The 21,107-nt window shown below is 42.4% G+C and overlaps 1 protein-coding gene across 2 annotated transcripts in view; it reads right to left on the reverse strand.

The window, feature by feature from the left end:
* The window catches only part of PTPRG (protein tyrosine phosphatase receptor type G), a 667,952-nt gene that overhangs the window by 54,437 nt on the left and 592,408 nt on the right, over nt 1-21,107 (reverse strand). Inside the window, exons 14-15 of one of the 2 annotated variants that reach the window (XM_045530962.1) lie at nt 14,996-15,082; nt 1,792-1,883 (exon numbers count right to left, since the gene is read on the reverse strand). In XM_045530962.1, coding sequence (XP_045386918.1) covers nt 1,792-1,883; nt 14,996-15,082 — 179 coding nt within the window. The remainder of the gene's footprint in view (nt 1-1,791; nt 1,884-14,995; nt 15,083-21,107) is intronic. The other variant, XM_045530961.1, reaches the window with a different exon arrangement.

Below are 21,107 nucleotides of genomic sequence, written 5' to 3' on the forward strand. Positions count from 1 at the left end.
TGTGATCTTTACAGCTGCCTCAAGTGTCAAGGAGGGCGGGCAATCCTGTTCACTTTATGGATTCTGGAAACTAAGGCTCACAGAGGTTAAGGCACTGACCAACAGTTTCACGGTGGAGGCGAAGCAAGATCCTGGGTTTTCTGATTCTTAATCCAGTGGTAAAAGAAAATAAAAATTAAAAAACAGCCCAAGAAGTATTTCACCATTTAACCTTTTAAAGATGGATTTCAATTGTACAGTCACCCAACAACTGTGTTTGTCAGACAAATGAGGTCAGAGGGGAGAGCGGCTGCCAGGAATTTTCCAGTGGTCAACACATATTCTAGGTGATGCAAGAGGAAAATGAATATATGCATGCTATTGTGTAAATCTGGTAGATTCAATGAATCTACTTATTTCATGCTGATGAAGACTGATGATTCCTGTCTGCTTCCTCTCCTCTCAAAGGAACAGTGCAGTTTCCTTCACCAAGGATAAAGGGCTGGGATTAGCAGAGAACGTACAGCAACACAAAACCTATCCCATCTGTACAGGAATCATTTCGCAGCCACAAAATGATGCAGTAGGAACTTAGTAAGAGACTTTTCTGTTGAGAAAAGCTGACTAGAATTAGGACAGAGAACATGGACAATCCCAGCAATATCCAGTGACTTAACATATACAGACACATAAGGGGCCACTAAAGTCCCCAACCATAACCATACCTAGTGACAATCTGCAAACAACAGAACCATTTCTTTTTGGTACCCAAAGAATGACTGTACCTCTGAGTTTCACAGCCGTGACCTTTTAAGAACTTTAAGGAAGTTCTGCTGACATTCATTCATTCACTCATGGAGTTAAAGAGTATCTAACATGTGCCAGGAATTATGCCAGCACTGAGGATGTAGCCACTTGTCCTTATGAAGCTCTCATTCTAGTGGGGGAGGAGCTAACAGACGAGCAAAATATGTACCATATTAGTTGCTGGAAAATGTTATAGAGAAGGAGACAGACAAGCAGGATGGGTGCAGAAAAGCAAAAAATAACGTCAAGGGGAGAGATGTATCTAGGATATCTGAAGATGGGTATTTAGAAGCACATAATGAAACCCAGAGGTACAAAGTTCAAATCTGGCAAAAGGGAAGGGATGCCAAATAAAAATGGTGGTGAGATGTTCAAATCCCACATCCTATCAATTACACCTAACCCACTGCTGAACTTCCAAATGTCTATGGCGTTTGCCAGGATTCACTGCAGTGTAACTCCACCAATCCCTACCACTAACACTAAGTGTTTTATCTTTTTACCCAAGGACAAATGAAAAATACATCAGACCAATAATGTGACAGACTTCCACACAAACATTCTGAGAACCAAAACTTCCAATATTAAGATATATTATTTTCAGAGTAAAGAATCTTAGAAGAAAAATCACCTTTAAAAAAAAGTGTCATATTTAACAATGCAATAAGCACAAATTGCCTATCCAAATGAAATTTAGTCCAAGTAGAGTATACTTGTTTTTTGTATGTTTTCTGTTTTTTTTTTTTACCTGTCACTTCCCTTTCCTGCATGTGACTCTATACCATATTAACTCAGGTACTTGTTCCTCTTGGAAGAGGATTTTTATTACTTTGCAGATATGTAAAGGAGCAAAGATTTCATTAAATTACCCTTAGTTAAGGATCTCTAAGGTGGAGCAAGCTTTAAAACGGCTATAAAAATATTTTGTCATGGCTATCACATAAAACTGAGAATAAAAGAGAAAAGCAATTAGCCTGCTGGAAATAAGAGTGGTGTCTTACTTACCAGGAATAGGAATAATGGGAATACTTTCATTGGGGACCACACGAGGCGAATTGCTATCTTCCACGTAGAAATGAGCAGTCTGAAAGCATTTTCTGTATAGATGAAAGAAAAACATGTAAACAGTAACATACACTTTTTCTGAATCCGTCATTTTTCAATTCTTCTTGCACAGAATTTCCCAGTTTTAAACATCACACAGAACCGAGGGCAAACCCGTGTAAAAGTAACAAAATACAAGGAGGACAACATTCAGCCTATTAGAGGAGCCCCAAACAGCTGAAGAATATTCATTTTTTTATTATAACCATATGCAACTGATAGTTAAAAGGGAAAGGGTTAGAATGGAACTACTCAATACATGAAAACTTGGTACAGAGTAAACCTGCTGCACATACTGTTAGGATTACCCCATAATATTTCTAAATTTGACATGTTACAGAGAAATAATGTGCTATTCTAAACCTCCAGCACCAAGTTCAAAACCACACCTCATACCTCGACAAATGTAGTCGTCAAACAGCCCAAGTACACAATAGCACCACATTGTTCGTGCTTAGCAAAGGTCCCCGAAGCCTCAGACAGCTCTGTAGAGAGGTCAGAGGGCTGCAAGGGGGCAAGCACTCAAAATCAGAGGCCCTTGCCAGACGACATCTGAGACAAGGTCCTGAAGCCCTCAAGTGTCATCTGCTTGTTTTTTGTTTTGTTTTTACCTGTACTTGAGGCAAAGCAGGGAGCACACACTGGTCATCATAGGACAGGCAGTGAAGAGAAAAGCCATCAGCAGCTCACTCAGCCTCTGCCTCCCGATGCTGGCCGGCCCTCGGCTTTCCAGCATCCACGTCACTGCTCCTTGCGGCCCTAATGAGCTGCCGGAAGCACAGGCTGAATATTTAATGAGGCTGCTCAGTGTGAATGGCTATTGTGACCAGAGAAGGGTCCCTGTTCATCTGGCGGAGGGGCTTTACAATAGCTGGCCCTACTGCTGGGTCTTTTAGCCAAGCAGGCGGCATCCTTCTGGTGCCCGGTGTCCCTGGGCTCCGTCCTCCTGCTCTGGCATCACACATCAAGCAACATTTGCACACACTACAGCTTTGCTTTTTCTCGGGGCCCTATTCCAACTACTAGAGTAAGTCACCTTTTCTTCAGAGTTGTCCCTGTTCCTCTAATCGAATGTATCCTGGGGTGGTTGCACTGGATATACCCCATTTCTATGAAGCCACAGAAGGGGTTTGGGAGGAGGTTTAGAAAAAAATCAAGCAACTCTATATAAACTAAAGAAGAACTCCGGGAGTGAGGAGACCTCAAAGTCATCCAGATATTTCAGTCTTTAAAGAGGGCTATTAGAACCACATGCAATCTGAAATGATCACGTGTCATAGTGTGAAGTGCTGTTCTTCAAGCAGCGCCTATTTTCAGATGGAAGGCAGCTCTAACCAATCGTTCATTTGGACACTGCTCTAGAAGCAATCTGGATTGCTGCTCCATACCATTAGGGGATTTTGAACTTAAATGACTCCAACTCTTGGCACATGTCTCACAGGGCTACTCTTGCAGAGCACTGAGGAAAAACGATTTTTATCTATGCATTATTTGGCATTTGTGATACAAAATCACAGAAACAAGTTTTTGTCACTCTCACTTATCTGCCTTTACCTAAATTTGGGAAGAATATCAGTCAGACTTAAGCCACATAGATATGAAATGTACATAATATTATAGGGCTCTGCTGCTAACCAAATCTTCTGAATGTAAAACAGTGGAAATCCATGTGAAAAAAAAAAACATGATTTTGTTACTTGAGACAATAGCTTCTTTTTCTAAATTAGTCATCTAGTTTTCTACTCTTGGATTCCTTTCTTCCCTCCCTTACCCCCCAACTTGTGGATTGCCAAAATGTAACATTACAGTTAAAACATAGGTTATGGACTGCACAAGTGAGCTAGCACTTCAACCACCCAGTGTCATAGCTAAGGAAAATCTGTTTTTGCTGACTAAAAGGATGACCATTCAAGTACTTAATAGCCCGAAGAACTGCTCTAAGTCATTCAGATGAATGGGAGGAAATTTATAGGGTCAGTCTTTAATAAACAGAAAAAAACAAACAAAAGAAATAACTTCTATTTTAAGACCATAATTACTATGCCTCTTAAATTTCTAAAATATAAAGCTACTAGAAAATAGAGTCGTTATTGGCCAAGTTACTGTTAAAGTCAAGTAACCTGGAAAGGATATATACACTGCACAGATTTTTTTTTTTTTTCCTAGAAGACAGGCACACAGTTCAGCCAGTCTCTCAGTTACATGTGGAACTAAAAGCCCCACATTATCTCTGAAAAAAAGCAGTGTGTACTGAAGCAAATCACACTCCAGTGCCCCATGTGCTGCTGTTTATAATGGATTTTCCCTGGAGCAAAATAACTCCGTGATTGCCAGAGAAAAGCACACAACTGGGGATGAGGGTCAGAAACCTGGGAGACAAAGCTCTGTACATCTGCACCTTGCTGCGTGCACGTCACACAGAGACGTGGGTGGGCAGCTAACGACTGAACTTTCGGTGGAATGTCTTCCCTTGCAATAAACACTTCAGTGGATTCAGCGAATGTTTGTACAGCACCCACTGCACAGCGTCAAGTGTGTAGATAACACATCCTCTGCAACTGTCTATAATCCTTAAAACCACTTTCTGAAGCCTGGCTAAGCACTCGGGTAATTGATAAAGAATAAGCTAAGTAACAGATGATCTTTGCAGAAAAATTAGGAAATACAAATGAACAAAAAGAAAGAAAATCAATTAAAATCACCCAAAATCCTTCCCCTAGCGATAATCACTATTAGTATTTTGGGGTATATATCCTTCTGCACTTTCCCTCCTGTATTTATTGACTGTTCCTTGATTATCTGCAGTGAAGGGCTGGGAGCAGAATGATGCACAAGACACACAAGGCCCCTGCCCTGCTGGCGTTTGCAGCTTCATAGGGAAAATCCACAATAAACAAGTGGACAGTTTCAAGGAGTCAAGAGCTATGAAGAAAATACAACAGAATACCATGGTTATAACTGATGAGGGTGAAGGAAGGCATTTCACCAAGGAGGTGGCATTTGAGCTAAGGCCTGATGAAGAAGGACTTGCCTGGTGCAGTTCTAGGGTAAGACCATTCTAGGCAGATCAAGCAGCGTGTTAAAGAGCCTTAGAGTGGAGGGAGCTTGGCACATAGTAGGAACTGAAAGGAAGCGGGAGGCAAACGCAGGGAAAGGTCACAGAAAGTGCGGCTGCAGAGGCGGGCAAGAGCCAGGTCACGTTAGATCCAGGAGGCCACAACGAACCTCCACTGGTGTCTAAGACCAACGGCGAACCCATGAAGGGCTTTAATCCATGGAGTGGCACAGTCTGGTTTGTCTCTTTCAAAAAGCTCACTTTGGCTGCTATGTGAGGAATGGATTAGAGGGCAGCGAGAATGGAAAGAGGTGATCAGTCAGGGGGCTACTGCTGAAATCTCACCCAAAACCAGACAGGCTGTTTTCTGGGATTTTTATTTTTTCAAAACAAAATACACATATCTCCTTGATAACAAATATAGACTGACATCCTCTTTACTAATGCTTGCTTAATCTTCTATTTCATAGAGGGTACTACTACATTGCTGGTATTTAATTTATTCCTTTAATAAATCGTGCCTTTCCTCTTGACTGGGGACTGATAAAGGTGGCAGGCTGCTGTCAACTTTTCATTGCAGTTAACAACACTGACATGATCCCTTTGCATGTACATACTCTACATTGTTTAATACCTAAGAAAAGCAGGTGGATAGCACGTGGCATTATATTTTAACTTGATCATTTTAGAGAAGTCCCTAGAGAAATTTTGTTTCTTGACCTTCAGTGGTATGCAACAATAAAAAGGCAAAGGAAGGATTTTGGAAAAAAGGAAAAGAAAACAGAAGTTTTAATGCCTCTAAACCTCTAAACAGAGATATGTTCAAAGAGGCAGTATTGTCTCTAATTTTGAGCTCAGGGGAATGGAGATAGAATTTCTGAAAGGGCTCGAGTGTGTCACTGAGCATGCAATTTCAATTTTCTATCTAGGTCCAATTCTCTTTCAACTAACTTACCCTTAAAATCCCTCCCTGAATGAAACAGATTTCTAGGATCATGAAGAGCCATTTTCTAAAATTATAATTTCTTCACAATGAACATTTGCTTGTACAAGTACCCTAAAAAGGGAAAACGATGAAATGGATCATGTTTGAAAAGAAAAAATACATTTACTAGTTTAACTACAAATTCTCCCTTCTCCCTACCTCCCGCCTTGCCCAGGGTGCTGTCTGTCCCCTTTAAAGAACGGAGGCCAGGTAACATTATTTCCACTAACCCTGACTGCCCTAGTAATGACCCAAATTAGTTATCTTCTGCTTCCCCTAATCTGTATTTGCATCATATATTTTTCTGACACTTTCACTTCCCTCATTTAGCTTTGGAGGATCCTAAAGATCCTCTCTCATCAGTAAGGTTCCAAATGGTGGTTATTAAGCAGCTGTGCAAATCTCTTTGGTTTAGGGGGCTCATACTGGATGAGCCCCACTTCTGGTGATTTTAACTGAGCAGGTGCAGGGTGGGGCACAGCCCCTGGATATTCTGAGAAGCCTCTCCCGAGGATTCCGGTGTGCACTGTCCCTGGTCAGGAACCACTGTGCTAAAGGTAAAGTGGTTCCTGAGAGTCTCCAGCACTGTCACTAAGAAACCACTAAAAAATAAAACAGTCTTACATGGCAGATACCATTAAAGTACCCATAAAAGTAAGACTAGAATTTATAGGATCCTATATGGGATAAGAAACAGTGGTTAAGACTTCAAAAGGGTTAACATAATCATCTCAGATACAGAAAGACAACCGGTATTGTGCATACTTGAATAAGAACTTGAAGGTCTTCTGCTCCATTTCTGTTGGAACATAAGTTCTAAGAAATGGGATGGCATTCTCTGAAGTTGGAGCAAACTGTTCTCCCATCACTCGGAAAGTCTTTTCTCGAGTCACAGAAAAAACTGAGATTTTTCAAGTGAAAGTTTTTCCACCTAAAGCTACCTTTGAAACCACCCTTGTGGATTGTTCTACTTGTCTCAGCAAAATTAATTTCAGCTTCTATCAAGGAATTGAAGTTGTCAATATTAAGTAGTTCATGATGTCTGACATCTTGAATTCCAACTGTCCTGCCACTTGAACAAACTGGAAAACCAGCATGTTGGATGGCTTCCTGAAACCCACCACCATCAGCAAAGTACCAAGACAGAGGGAGTTCCATCGAACATTCCCTGAATGTTCCCAGATGGGAGCAAGAGACAGCCCAGTTAGCACAAGTCAATTCAAACTCAATGGGTACATGGGAGAGAATGAAAATAAAACAAAAGATGTGAATCCGCTGGTCCCCAAGTTGGTCACATTACTCGTATGTCCCTCACAGAGTACGCATCTTGCCACACTGAATGAAAATCTCTGTGTAAAGGTATGTATTTTTCTTACAACACAGCCCCTAAATGCCACTCAGATGCTACTGGTACTTGACCAAGGATGGCCAACATATTAGATCTACGCACATCTCCACGGAAAGTTCTAAGTAGCAAGATGGGACCAAGCTTCCCATATTACTCTTCATTCATTCACCCCTTTTTAGAAAAGCATCATGAGCTCACATATTTTGAAAAGAAATGCTTGACTGCTTGACTGGAAGTCAAGGGTAGCGTGTGATACCGTCTCCAGTAGCTCATCAGATCTCTGGGGATTCTGGTTAGCAGCTCCCTTGGTCTCCAGCTCACACCCCACAGCTGAGGTCCAGATCTGCAGGGTTTCTGGAGGCCTTCTGGCAGGAGTGTGCCCGTATGCACGAGTCTGGCTTCTAAGAAGCCATGGGACACGTGAGGCTTATGGTCATGAACATTTGATCTTGGGCTGACATTTCTAAAAATAACTTTCCATTCTTTCAATTAAGGGAGGTTTTTTGTTTTCTGTTTTTTTTTTTTTTTTGAGACAGAGTCTCACTTTGTTGCCTGGGCTTGAGTGAGTACCGTGGCATCAGCCTAGCTCACAGCAACCTCAAACTCCTGGGCTTAAGCGATCCTACTGCCTCAGCCTCCCGAGTAGCTGGGACTACAGGCATGTGCCACCATGCCCGGCTAATTTTTTCTATATATATTTTTAGTTGGCCAGATAATTTTTTTTATTTCCATTTTTAGTAGAGACGGGGTCTCGCTCAGGCTGGTCTCGAACTCCTGACCTCCAGCGATCCACCCGCCTCGGCCTCCCAGAGTGCTAGAATTACAGTGTGAGCCACCTTGCCCAGCCAAGGGAGGTATTTTGAGGATAAAGACCTTTCCAAAAATCAAAAATTCGACTCTTGAGAAAGCAAAGCACACACAAATGCAGAGCACCTCTTCTACTCAGGATGCAGTAAACATCAACTAGTATCAGCTGTCAACGTCAGGTCCCTGAGCTCCCCACTGAAACACACACTGCCAGCACATGACAGTTTCCAGTGTTTAATTGGCTCTCTTGTCTAATGAAACCCCCCCCCCCAGCTGCTCTGACAGTGCTTTATGTTAATAAGTATTCATAAAATTCAAGTTATAGAGGTTTACTGTTCAAACAAAACGTAAGCAGAAAAATCTCTAGACTTCCAAACCCCCATTTCCTTCCAGGGATCTGCCACATTCTTAAGGCAAAATATCCAGAATGACCAAATTTTTGCATAAAGGCCTTCCTTTCTGCTGCTTCTGTTTTTCCAGGTACCTGTTCAGATAACCTCCGATATGGGCTAAGAATTTTCTTGTATATCTCTTTCTGCCTCTCTGACGAGAACCTGGAAATAGTTTAGGTGACCGACACTTCTCAGAAGCAAAGTGCTGATGGTGAGTCCAGAAAGACTGAAGGATAGAAATGTCTGGAATTCCACTCAGCACTGCTGTATACCAGAAAGGCTCCTCCAAAGGCAGGCATCCAAACCTGCTTACCGGAGAGCGGGTTTCTGAGGTTTGCAGGCTCCTGGGTCAACATATACATACATCCCTTTCAACAAGTCTGAGATGTCACAGCGTTCTCAAGCAGGGTCCTTTGCTAACTACAACGATGTGCCCTCCACAACACCATGACTGCGGGGGCATGGGCGGGAAGGAGGGTCACAGTATGGTTTCCAGACACATATGAAAACCCAGAATTGCAAACTAACTAAATTGAAACTTGGTTTCTAATCCCTATATATCAACATTATATATCCGGATTAGAAACCAAGTCACTGTCTTCAAATTAAACTCAATGGTTTTATAATCACATCGGGGTGAGAAGGAGTTTGTTAGCTGTGTGCAGCTCAAAATTCTAATTGCAGACTAGAGCAGGCGGTTGGCTGAGCTGCTGCTGAATATTAATTAAGCAATCTTAACTGATTTATCGACTGTCCTCATTGAAATTTACAGTGGCATGCCCGCTAATAATCCCATTTATTCTCATGCTGTCAAGAACAGAAATCACATTAATATTTACTTTTATAAATGGATTTGTTGTAGTGAACCCTGTATGAATAAGAGCCACTTATAAAGTTGAAAATGTTCACGTCTTCAAGAAAGATGACCGAGAGCTACATCAAAAAGACATGGATTGATTTATTAGGGCAAAATGTTTCAAGAAATTGAAGTGACAAAGACAACAATAGAAGAAACAGGCTGTCGGCGTTGTTGGGCTTTTCCTCAAAGAGGAGTGTCTGTTTGAAATAACTCTGGGATTCCACTTGGAAAGGAGCCCAATTTAAGTTCTAAGTTGAGATTTTTCATATACAACAACTCACTTGCTGTTAAGTTTCCTTTACTGCATGTTAAAGGATTCAGTTTATAAAACTCAGTTTACACTTTCAGTATCTTTTCAGGAAGGAATCTTCCAAAAAGAAAAATGCAGAAAGTAAAATATGCTTCTGGTGGTCCTATTTTCTGTTTTTTTTTTTTTTTTTTTGAGATAGAGTCTCGGTCTGTTGCCTGGGCTACAGTGAGTGCCGTGGCATCAGCCTAGCTCACAGCAACCTCAAACTCCTGGGCTCAAGCGATTCTCCTGCCTCAGCCTCCCGAGTAGCTGGGACTACAGACTTGTGCCACCATGCCCGGCTAATTTTTTCTATATATATTTTTAGTTGTCCAGATAATTTCTATTTTTAGTAGACACGGGGTCTCGCTCTTGCTCAGGCTGGTCTCGAACTCACGACCTTGAGTGATCCTCCTGCCTTGGTCTCCCAGAGTGCTAGGATTACAGGCGTGAGCCACCATGCCCGGCCAGTCCTATTTTCTAAATCATAAAAGGGGACCTGAGATTTGACAAATGTGGATGTGCTTTGGGGGATAGTGGAATGGCATGTTTCACATCAGGGCCGTCCTGGGAATCCTGGGGCATGTGGCTGTCATGCCTTGGATAAACCGGGCTTATCAGACACGAGGTGGGGAGCAAGGGAAGGAAACGGAAGAGAGAACAAAATCACGCAGAAGATGGATAGGGTATGAAACAGGATGCAGATATCAAACTTAAAAAAGGAGAAAAATATTTCAAAATATTTTGGACTTCACATGAGTATGAGAGATGTCCCAGTTAACTCTTGTTACAGCTGGAAGTGACAAAAATTTGATGCCCACAGTGAGAATTTTATTGGGTGATTCACATGGCCAGCAATTAACATCTTTAGGAAGGCGGGAGAAAATTAACACATTACAGACACAAAAGTGGTCTGCACACAATATATTCTCTTGCTAAAAGCTGAGTTTGCCAAGAAACCCTTGCAAACACCCAGGGCCAAATGAAGTACTGGTAATAGTCTCCAGGAGATAAGAGAGTAAAGGTCTCTTCATAAACCACATTTTGGGGCCAGGCACGGTGGCTCACACCTGTAATCCTAGCACTTTGGGAGGCCGAGACAGGGGGACTGCTTGAGCCCAGGAGTTCGAGACCAGCCTAGGCAACAGCGAGACCCTGTCTCTACAAAAACAAAACAACAACAACAACAACAACAAAAAACCAAAAACCACATTTTGACAAGACCAAGAACCTGAATATGACAGTTTTTATATTATAGTTGGCTTCCACTGTTGGCTCCCAACTGTTATCTAAAAAAGAAGGCTTACAGTCAGGGGCTTTGCCACAGCTGTCTCACCCTTCAGACCCCAGCCTGGTGTGTTATGGACATCTGGACTGAGGCTGGTTGGACTCTTTACCTCATTTGGCACTGTTTTAAGGCACTGACATAATCCCCTACTGATTTGGGAAAGTTAATGGTGATGTGATGGTCCAACTCGTTTTGGGAGGGAGGTAGGAAATGAAATTCACATTTTATTTACTACGCATATTATTCAGTATTTATAATCTAAAATGGTCTGGTAACAGCTTTTTGGCAACTGCTTATTTTAATATACCGATGGACTGTATTTTGCTGTAAGAGGGGAACTGCAGGGATCTAATAAGGTATTATGAGCCTCTTCACTGAGGCCCAGATGGCAGTATTTTTTAAATAGTTGGGACCACCTGGAAAAAAAAGGTTGATTCAGACATCACACTATCAACCAGGTTAAATTCCAAATGACTTAAGAATTTACTATTAAACTTTGAAGCCATAAAAGTACTTTAAAAAAGTAACCTCTGAATGAATAGATTTTTTTAAGGATAATCCAAAATCTAGAAAACAAAAAAGAAAATATAGATACATTTGATGATATGAAAGTCAAAGAAGCACTATAAACACAGCTAAAAGGCAAACTACAAATTGGGATAAAATATTTGCAACCCATAGTGCTAACAAGGGATATCTCTCTTTATTAGAAAAAGACCAGTAGCTCAAAGGAAAAATGGGCAAAAGATATAAACAGTTTACAGAAAAAGAAAACCAAATGGTTCAACCTGACTTATAACATAATGATGTGTAGCCTTACTTATAATAAGAGACAACACAGTAAAACTGCACTTGGGCACTGTTTCTTTTTCACCTATGAGGTTAGCAAAAATGCCCCAGTCTGACAACACCCTGGCTGGGCAGGCTGCAGGGAAACAGGCATGCCCGTACCTTACTGAGGGAAACCCACCTCGGCAGCCCACCTGGGAGGGCAGTTTGGCACCATCCATCAAAATTACAAATGCACATACCCTGTGATACAGCCATTCACTTGAATTTATCCTACAAATATACTTATCTGCTTGCAAAATGACATATCAACAAAGTTATTCACCACAGTATTGTCTGCAATAACAAAAGACAGGGAACAACAAAAATGACAGCCACAAGGGATTAGTTTAGTAAATGATGGCACATCTATTCAAAGGAATACCATGCTTCTGTAAAAAAGAATGAGGAAACTACACACGCATAGGGAAAAATTGTGTTAAATAAAAATAGCAAGGCACATGATAGTGTGTGCAATATTATTCTATTCTGTACAGGGGATAAAGGGATATGAGTATTTGCTTATCTATATGTATCACTCTCTGGAAGCACAGACAACAAAGTAGCAATAGTGGCTACTATTGGTGAGCAGGTAGGGAGCAGGGTGCATAGGTGATGGGATGGAGATTTAGGGGTGCATGTAATTTTAAACTGTTTGATTTTGAACCACGTCAAGTTATTACCTATTCAAAACTTAAATCAGCTTTATTGAAAAATTACGTGCTTCGGCCTGATTTTTCTTGTTTTCCCCTCTCCTTTCCGTGGGGGATAATGAGCTATCACCTCTCACAGCCGTTGTCCTGTTTTTAGCAATCCTCTCTGTGCTGGCCTTAGCTGGGCCAGGCCCTTCCTTCCTGCCATGGGACAGTGAGACAACAGGGGCAGAGGGTAGTGCTGGGTTAACACGCAGGAGCTTTGTAACAGCTCTCGTAGCTGTTTGGAGGGTTGTGATTTAGGCATCACTGGGGGCTTGTCTCCTGATTGCTGGATGGACATGCAGAGTGGACAAAAGAGGCTAAAGTGAGAGAAGACAGTCTGGAAGCGCAGCCTCCTGTAGGAGCCTGGCGGAAGTAGGGGCACCCTGTCCTCAGAAGGCTTCTGTGGAGCGGAGCAGGCTGAGCCTGGGGAGGGAGCAGGGGAGGAGGGGGTAGAGGGTGGCAGGGAATGAGGGATCTAGATGCTCTGGGGGAGCAGAGTGTGGCGGGGTGGCCAGCGTGAGGAACAGCAGAGACTTTAAGCCCCCTGAGGACAGGGTCTATATGTGGCCCATCTCTTCCTCACGGAGCACTGAGCACAACAGCTGAGCAGAGACAAGGGGCACGTGTCAGGACTCGGACCATGGCAGCCCCACGGCAGCCACTCGAGCAGGGTGACCTAGCCAGGTAACCTAGCTTCTCAGAGCCTCAGTTTCCTCATCTTCTCAATGGGTAACATATTTCACACGCTAAGCATTTTATATATACCACCTCACTGAATCTTCACAATAACCTCATGAAAAGGAGCAGTCAGTAGACCCATTTGCTAGATGAAAAATTGAGGCTCAAAGGGCTTCCTGGTTGCAGAGGCAGGAAATGGCAGAGCTGCGGTTAGAACCCACATCTCCCTGGGCCAAAGTCTGTCTTTTTCCAGTTCATCAAAGTTGCTGCAAAAAAACCCCCAAAACAAAAAAACCCCAAAACAAGTCTATCTTTTTAGCTGCTACACTATTAAAAATAGTAAAGTAAATTAGATGATTCACAATCAGGTACAGTCTATAAAAACTCGTTTCCCAAGATGGTTCCCAACTCCCAGACCTAGATGAAACTGACTGCTTCCCCCACATTTCCATCACTGAGAAGTAGGGAAGACATCAGAGGGACTGGAGCATCTCTCTTATGATCTAGAATATGTCTGTAATGAGCCCACTCCCACACTGGGGCCAAGTACATAACTGAGACAGTCTAGCAGACTACAGCATCATTTCTGGGGAGAACTTAGAAATTGGATGTGCATTTATCTCTGTGCTATTCACAAGGTGATGCTGGCTCTTTAAATTGTTACAGTCAAAAACATATTATATTTATAATGGACCAGGTATGAAAGTTAGGTACTTAAGGAATGTCCAAGGTCTCCCTCTGTTAAGATTAGATCTTTGAATCGGAACCTATATGGAGGGGCTTCTATTTTAGCTTTTACCCTTGGAATTGTGAAAAGACATCAGAAATCAAAGACATGAATAAGCAAAAAGAGATCACAGAATAATTACATTACCAGTGTCAGCAGTTATTGCCTTCCCTACAAGGCCAAAATTGCACCATACAGCTTAAAAGAAGACAGATCATGGACTCTCATTAGTCTGTCAGAATTCCTAAACTATACCTTCTAAGATATCATAGGTATATCTGATTATGGTGGATGGATAGCTAAAATTTCATCTCAATAATCCGATTTACCCACAACCGATAGAGATGAATCATTCCATGTAAAAATTCTAAAATAACTCCTATAATTGGTTCATTGAAAGTAAAAAGGCACTACTTCAACAGATTATGGATTAGTGAATTAGCCTAATTAACAATTTAATATTAAAAGATTATCATATTAATATTAAATAGATTTTGCCTAAGATAAGCCTTAGAGAAACATTATCAAGAGGCTCAAGTGTGGTGATTAAGATTATACAATCATGAGTTCTAAAGGTTTATTATAAATCTTTCTAGGACAATAATTTTTCCAAGTATTCAAACTACCTAGAACTCACATGCTTTTACTTTTTTAAAAATTTCACCCTTCTTATGGAAAAACACATGGTATTTCCACAATTGCTCACTTCTTTCTCCCCTTCCTACTCTTCATCCGTAACTCATCTATAAACTTAGGTTTCTAAAAGATACTTTCCACAAAACACATGCATTATGTGCTATTTATAAAGCTCTAAAACATGCAAATATTTGAAATTTTGGAAAGAAAAAGTGGATGCAATACACATACAGACACACAAACACGGAGCATCCCCAGTACATACAAACCTGGAAACAAAAACACCCCCCAAAACCACAAAGCAAAGCAAGCACACAGAGGACAAAGAGTAATTGGTACCAGCTACCCACAAGCTGAACTGATAATTGCAAGTCTTACTTTTGGGAGTTGGGGTAGAACAGGTGAGTGGCAGCACTGTGCTGTCTAGAAGACTTTAATCCCCATGGCAACAAAACAAAAATTCGGCAAGCCAGTCCCGGCCATCAAGACCCCCCTTAAGCTTGACCGCCCCTCACCTGCTCCCCTTCTCTCCTCTCTCCCCAGAAGAAGGCACTTCACGGAAACGTCTGGGAAAGCCCTTGGACTTTATTTTGTTACACCCTCTAAATGGACAAAAAACAAAAGAGAACAGGTGTAGAAGACAGTATTTTCAATTGGCCACCAAGAGTTCCCCACAAACACCCTCCCTCCCCCCTAACACAGACAGACCCCATTGGCAGGCCTCGTTGGGACATTTTTGAAAGAGGATGCTTATGCACAAAGGTGGCGGATTTTATGAAGGGCTTTTATGTGGGTGTAAGAAATACCAAATGGGAACTTTGCTCTTAAAGCCGAATTTACATATTAGAAGCCTGTATTACCCTTGGTGTTAACAGAAGGTAAGGATATCACAAACACAATCACGACCTTTCTCGTTCATATACTCACTCTTCCGCCTTTGACACGCTGCCCTGGCAAACAGGATGGCTTAAAATACCATTGGAATAAACAGAACTTGGCAGAAACCTACTAGGGACCATTTGGACCTCCCTTCTGCCACAAATTTCTCTGAATTTGGTGCCATTAGATAAATCTGGGGTTTTGTCTTTTCCCCATGCATTCCTTTCATCTCTGGACAAACACTTTCCTGATTCACAATACAGATTTGTAGAATACACAGGAGAGGCACCTCGGGGGGATGGGAATAGCAACTGGAAGTTATTACTATAGCTTAAGTCCTATATTCAGTTTCCCCTTAAAACTGAAATAGCCGTGGCATCTCTTCAATTCTGAGACTTGGCCACAGAATTTGCAAGACACACTTTTGTCACACAGTAACACTTGAAAATATTTGTTTAATTATATTTAATCCCCCCAAACCACCTGGGCTATAGGATTTCACACTGAAATGATCCCTGTTCTTTCCAATAGAATAGCAATGACAAACTCAGATGTGGGATGTTCTCTTTTTTAGAAGCTCTGTTGAATCCCACACAGAACTCTGACGTCAAGTATGTAATTCCAAAGAAGTTAATATTTTGTTGATTTGTGAGTCACCTAATGGTCTTCTGCTTCTAGAAATGAACATCCTCTAATTCTTGACTGTTAGGTTTTTCTTCACCCTCAATACAAGCTTTCATTTATTTTGATAATTATTAGACTCCATATTGGGTAAAAGTACTTGGCACAGGAACCACAATTTGGAGAAGCCAATACTTGGAAATACGGTGAAAAAGGGGAGAGGGATGGCTGTGATTCGGAACTTCTTGTCTCCCTCTGTCGAGTACAGCCTGAAACTACAGCGACCGTCCTCCCGACGCCATGGATACGCTCAGTGTGGCTATGAACATTAATCTGAAGAAATCACGAGTGTGTTGGAATGTTTTTACCAATTTTCATAAAAACTTGAAATTTGCAGCTTCCTAAAATATTTAGACTTTTTCTCAACCCTTAGCCCTACTCTGAATACTGCCAGATTCACTCTTTCGGGAATTTTGGAGCCGAGCCGGCTATCTCCGCAGTTTTTCCTCACACACAATCACGAATGCTTAAAACTACCACCCGTAAACTGACAACACTTAGCTGAGAAGCAAATGCCACACAATCAATAACTAATACCTCGAATAATCGAGGGGGCTACCCGAGCAAAGCGGCAGACACCATCCACCCTGGGGGAGAATACAGCTAATTCTGAGAACTCCAAAGAAAGGTGGTTGTTACCTAGAATAGACTGAGCCTATAAGGGGTTTCCCTTTCTTGAAAAGTGAGCTTGGTTTAAAAATTTACCCACCCACCACTTCCCTAACAGAATCCGTCCAGCCTTTTAAGGATCATGGAGCATGTTTAAATGGCAATCTTTAGCAGCGAATCTCTCCCCGCTTTTGTCTAATGACTATGTGTTAGCTTGTTCCAAGAGCTTCCACTGGCATCTCAGGGCCAACTCGACAGCAGGGGGCCGGTTACTATAACAACTGACAGCTCTCGTGAATTCTGAAAGGCCCCCGAGTAGCCATTTGGGAAACAGTTATTGAGCAAAAAGTTGCCTGGGATCTGCAGCATTAGCGGCCATGTGACCCAGATCTCCCGCACACAGTTGCACAGAGAAAGAAAAAATAATGTGGCCACCTCCAGGAACAGCTGGGGACCTCAAAAGACTCCCCACCCCCATCCCTTTTAGCATCTCAGAGCAAGACCGTTTAATAGCACAGTGTCATGATGAACACAGACCCTCCCAGACGAGCCGTATTCTGGCATCACGAAATATGCCTGAGCTCTCCCCACTGGCTCGACACATTGTCAGGATTTGAAGAGCTGAACTGTAAAAATTATTCCTAATGATTAAAAAAAAAATTCTTGAAATAGAGCCACAGATACAGCTTCCAGAAAGAGGAGAATGGCTCAGTCACTGGTCTTGAAAGAAAAAACAGTGCCCAGAATATCTGTGGTCCAAGGAAGGGTTTGTTTGCAGCACAGATCAAGGTGATCACACAAAGCCACCAAAAGTTAGGACTTGCAAACTCAGATTTCTCCAGACTTGAGAAAAGTTTTATATAAACCTGTCTTTTGATTTTCATTCTCTGCCTCAGCACAAGAGGACACTGAGCAAGCAGGACTGATCCAGTGCCTTTGTATATGCAGAACCTCCTAGAAAAGCATCTGATTTTACCCATAGAAGCAGACTTTTCTGTGCATAAAGGGCAGTTTGATGGAGCTTGTCCTCTGGCAGTACTGGATGTGCCATGATCCAAAGCTTCTGGGTCATCTCCTACACAGTTGCCTCTACCTGGCGTACTTGTCCTTTTCTCTTTATTCTGTAAAACTCGCAGCCCAAACATCATCTCCTCCACGAAGCTCTCCCTGACTGCCTTTCCTTCCCACCCCACCCTGGCTGTGGTCAGAGTCCCTTGCAGGGCACATAAGCACCACTGCAACCCAGGGGGATGCAAATTCAACCACCCACAAGGGCCACACAGGGGGTGGCAGAGACTGGCAAACTGGCAAAGGAAAAGGGGCCACTGTGGTTAGCGCAATTCTAGCCACCAGTGACACAAAGGAATCTGAGAACAATGTTGCTAGATCTTTCAATTTACCAGGCGAACCCAGACAGCTGGGGTTTTCAGTCAAATCTATTTTCAAAATAACTCAGAATTTTAAAAACAATAGATCAGCTCAATAAAACTGGTCTGGAGACTACCAGTTTTTGACCTGTATTTAGGGTATGTGGTTTACCTGCTCATCCCCTCCACTAAGCTCTGAGCCCCCTGAAGGGAAGAACTCTGTCTCCCCGATCAATCTCCAGTGCCCGGTCCACACTAGATGCTTAAGAAATATTGAATGAATGAACAAAGGAAGGAATAACTGGGCCAGCTATACAGGGTCTTGGGTCAACAAAATAAAATCAAACCCCGAGTGTGAGAAACTCCAAAACTTGTGAGCCATATGATCCTGGGCAAGTCCTCTCCCCTTCTGGAAACTATTTCCTCTCTTGGGACAAGGGCGATGAGGCCCTGATGCCTTTCGAACCACATGTGGCTGCCGGAGGATTAAATAACGTAATGTGTTCTCTGTATTAATGCAACCATTACTGGTGGCGGTTAATAACGGTGTTTCCCCCTTCCTACCTCTATATAGGCACCTGCATGGGAGAAATCACCCTCACCACACCTGTCCCCTCTGTGACTTTGCTGGGGCGAAAGGGGGCAAACACCTAAACCAAATCAGTCATTAGCAAGCGAACTTGGACATGCGGGCATTAGAACAGATGGGTGAAGACTGCGTGCCTGGGCTAGCGGCAGCTCTGTTGTCATTGTTGCTACTGCAGCAATACAGGAGGGATCTGCGTTCCCGTGAGGCACATGTGGTCACTCATCCTCGAGCACGAGAGGGGTGTTCCCACAAGCGCACACTCGACTTTCGCATGCATCTGTTTGTTTGCCTGCGACTCCATTATGCCAACACAAATCCCCCACACATTGCGGTTCGCATCCCTTCATATTTATTACACTCTGTCTCCCACTGAACATCCAAGGAAGAAGCAAATTGCAATGTCAACAAAACTCACTTGTTTTCATGAATGGCATCCTTAATGAGGAGGCACCGACACATGGCAAAATTTCTGAAAATCTAAAGACGAGACGTAAAAGAGAGACCTTTTCCTATTTGTGTATGTGGCTACATCGGTATTGTCTGATTTACCATGGAATTTACAGATGGCTCGGTCATGTGCTGAAGAGGGCTATGAATCTACCAGATCAGAGTGGGAGATCCTTCCAGGACCACACTTCAGCAAAGCTGGGTCAGATGTCACAGTCCCACCTAGAGAGTTCCCAGTTTTCTGAATCTGTGCGGTTAGCTCAGCCCTGTCAGACCCTGAGAAGCGAACCTGTTCTACACTTTGCAACAGTGTAGAGCAGCTTTCTAGAATTTCCTAGAATTATGGTCAGTAAGATACCAAATTTATCATTAAGGAAATGAGCATGGATCAGCTGGGACTAAGACAGACCAAAGAGGTTATATTATTCAACATCACAGTCTTTTCCAAGTAATGAAGATCCACCGTTTGTCAGCTTCTAAAACACCTGAAAATAGAGTTGGTCCCTGAAGTTTTCTTCCACACGATTTTGACAAATTGAAGCCATAGGATGGTTTATACCTGGCCTTCCAAACCAGCTTACCACCATGTAGCAGCTGAGATATTCCCTTTTCCTACAGTGTCTTTCTGACGCACGAACATGCACTATAAAAGCAGGCTCTGGAAGGAAGTAAATGCCTCCAGGCATGTTACTCCTCACTAGGCAAGATAATGTACTGGCTAAGACAGTGGGCTGTGAAGTCAAATAGGCTGGGTTCAAATCCAGGTTCCACCAAAAATTAACACTGTGACTTGAGCATGTTGCCTACTCTTACTAAGCCCCAGTTTTCTGATTTGCAAAAAATGAACATAATAATCGCAATTATTTCCTAGTATTTGTATGCTGCTTAGGTGGGGATGTAATCTGCTGACAGTATCTGGTACGGTACGTATTCAATAAGAGGTTCTTGGCTATATAGGCCTTAAGATACACAAAGCCATTTTGAGGGTGAGACTGCTCATCAGAGAGAGAAGAGCTACCTTTGAAACAACTTTCCTCAGGATTACAGAAAAACACAAATTTAAAATATCTTTGCAATATTCACAATTCTAAGTGGACACAAATACCTTGTTGACAGTAGCTAAGCTATTCTACAGCACCGCAGATAAACAAGCCGCACACCCTAGCGCGCTGACTGGATACCCGGCACATAGCTCCTCTCCCAGCATCTACCTCAAATTATGCAAATCAAAAAGAAACCTTCCAAAAATGTTCCTCTTCTCTGAGTGGCAGCAGCTGTGCTGCTCCAAGTCTTTTCAGGAACGTCAGCACATTAGTGCCATATAAACAGCTTGTCTTGCTAAGGCAGGGGATGGCACTTGGAGGGCACTTTCTGACTGCAGTAATTCAAAAGGTGTGCTTTGTTAACCATCTTCAGTAGTAAGGCCAAAATGGCACACTTCAAAAACTACTGAAATGATTCCTTCTCCCTCGTTTGCAATAGCTCTGAACCACTACAAGGCCGGTATGGACTGCAGTATTTATAAGGCACACAACAGGGTGCCGTTTACACACAGAGGCAAGCTGTAACTGTTAGTTCATTTTATTTTCATTAGCTGCCCCACAATCTTGTCCCTTGTCCATAATCACCTTGCATGCATTTCTTCCTAGCTTCGTAGCAACTTCTGTGTTGTCACGGATTCTGGCTCCTACAGCTCTTCAAGGCAGACCTCTGCAAGGAGCATTCAAGGGAGAACTGCTGCATCCCTCCTACCTGTAACATCTCAGCTAACAACATTTTAAAATAAATTTCTCCCTACAGACCCGTGTTGCTCCCTGGAAAAATACTGCTCGAATAGTCTCTATTGGGACTCTGTATCTGAGATGTTTCAGACACACAGATTATCTGAAATTTCTACCCATGTTTTTTTATTAATATCAGGTTATTAAGTATGAAACGTCCAATTTCCTTAAGTACTAAGTTTGTCAGTTGATATTTCTGGCATTTCACTTTGACACTTCTTGTTTTATTTTTATTATGAAGGTACATCCTCCTCAGTATTTCCAATGCACATTT

Source organism: Lemur catta, chromosome 18, assembly GCF_020740605.2.
Source record: "Lemur catta isolate mLemCat1 chromosome 18, mLemCat1.pri, whole genome shotgun sequence".
Taxonomy (NCBI): domain Eukaryota; kingdom Metazoa; phylum Chordata; class Mammalia; order Primates; family Lemuridae; genus Lemur; species Lemur catta.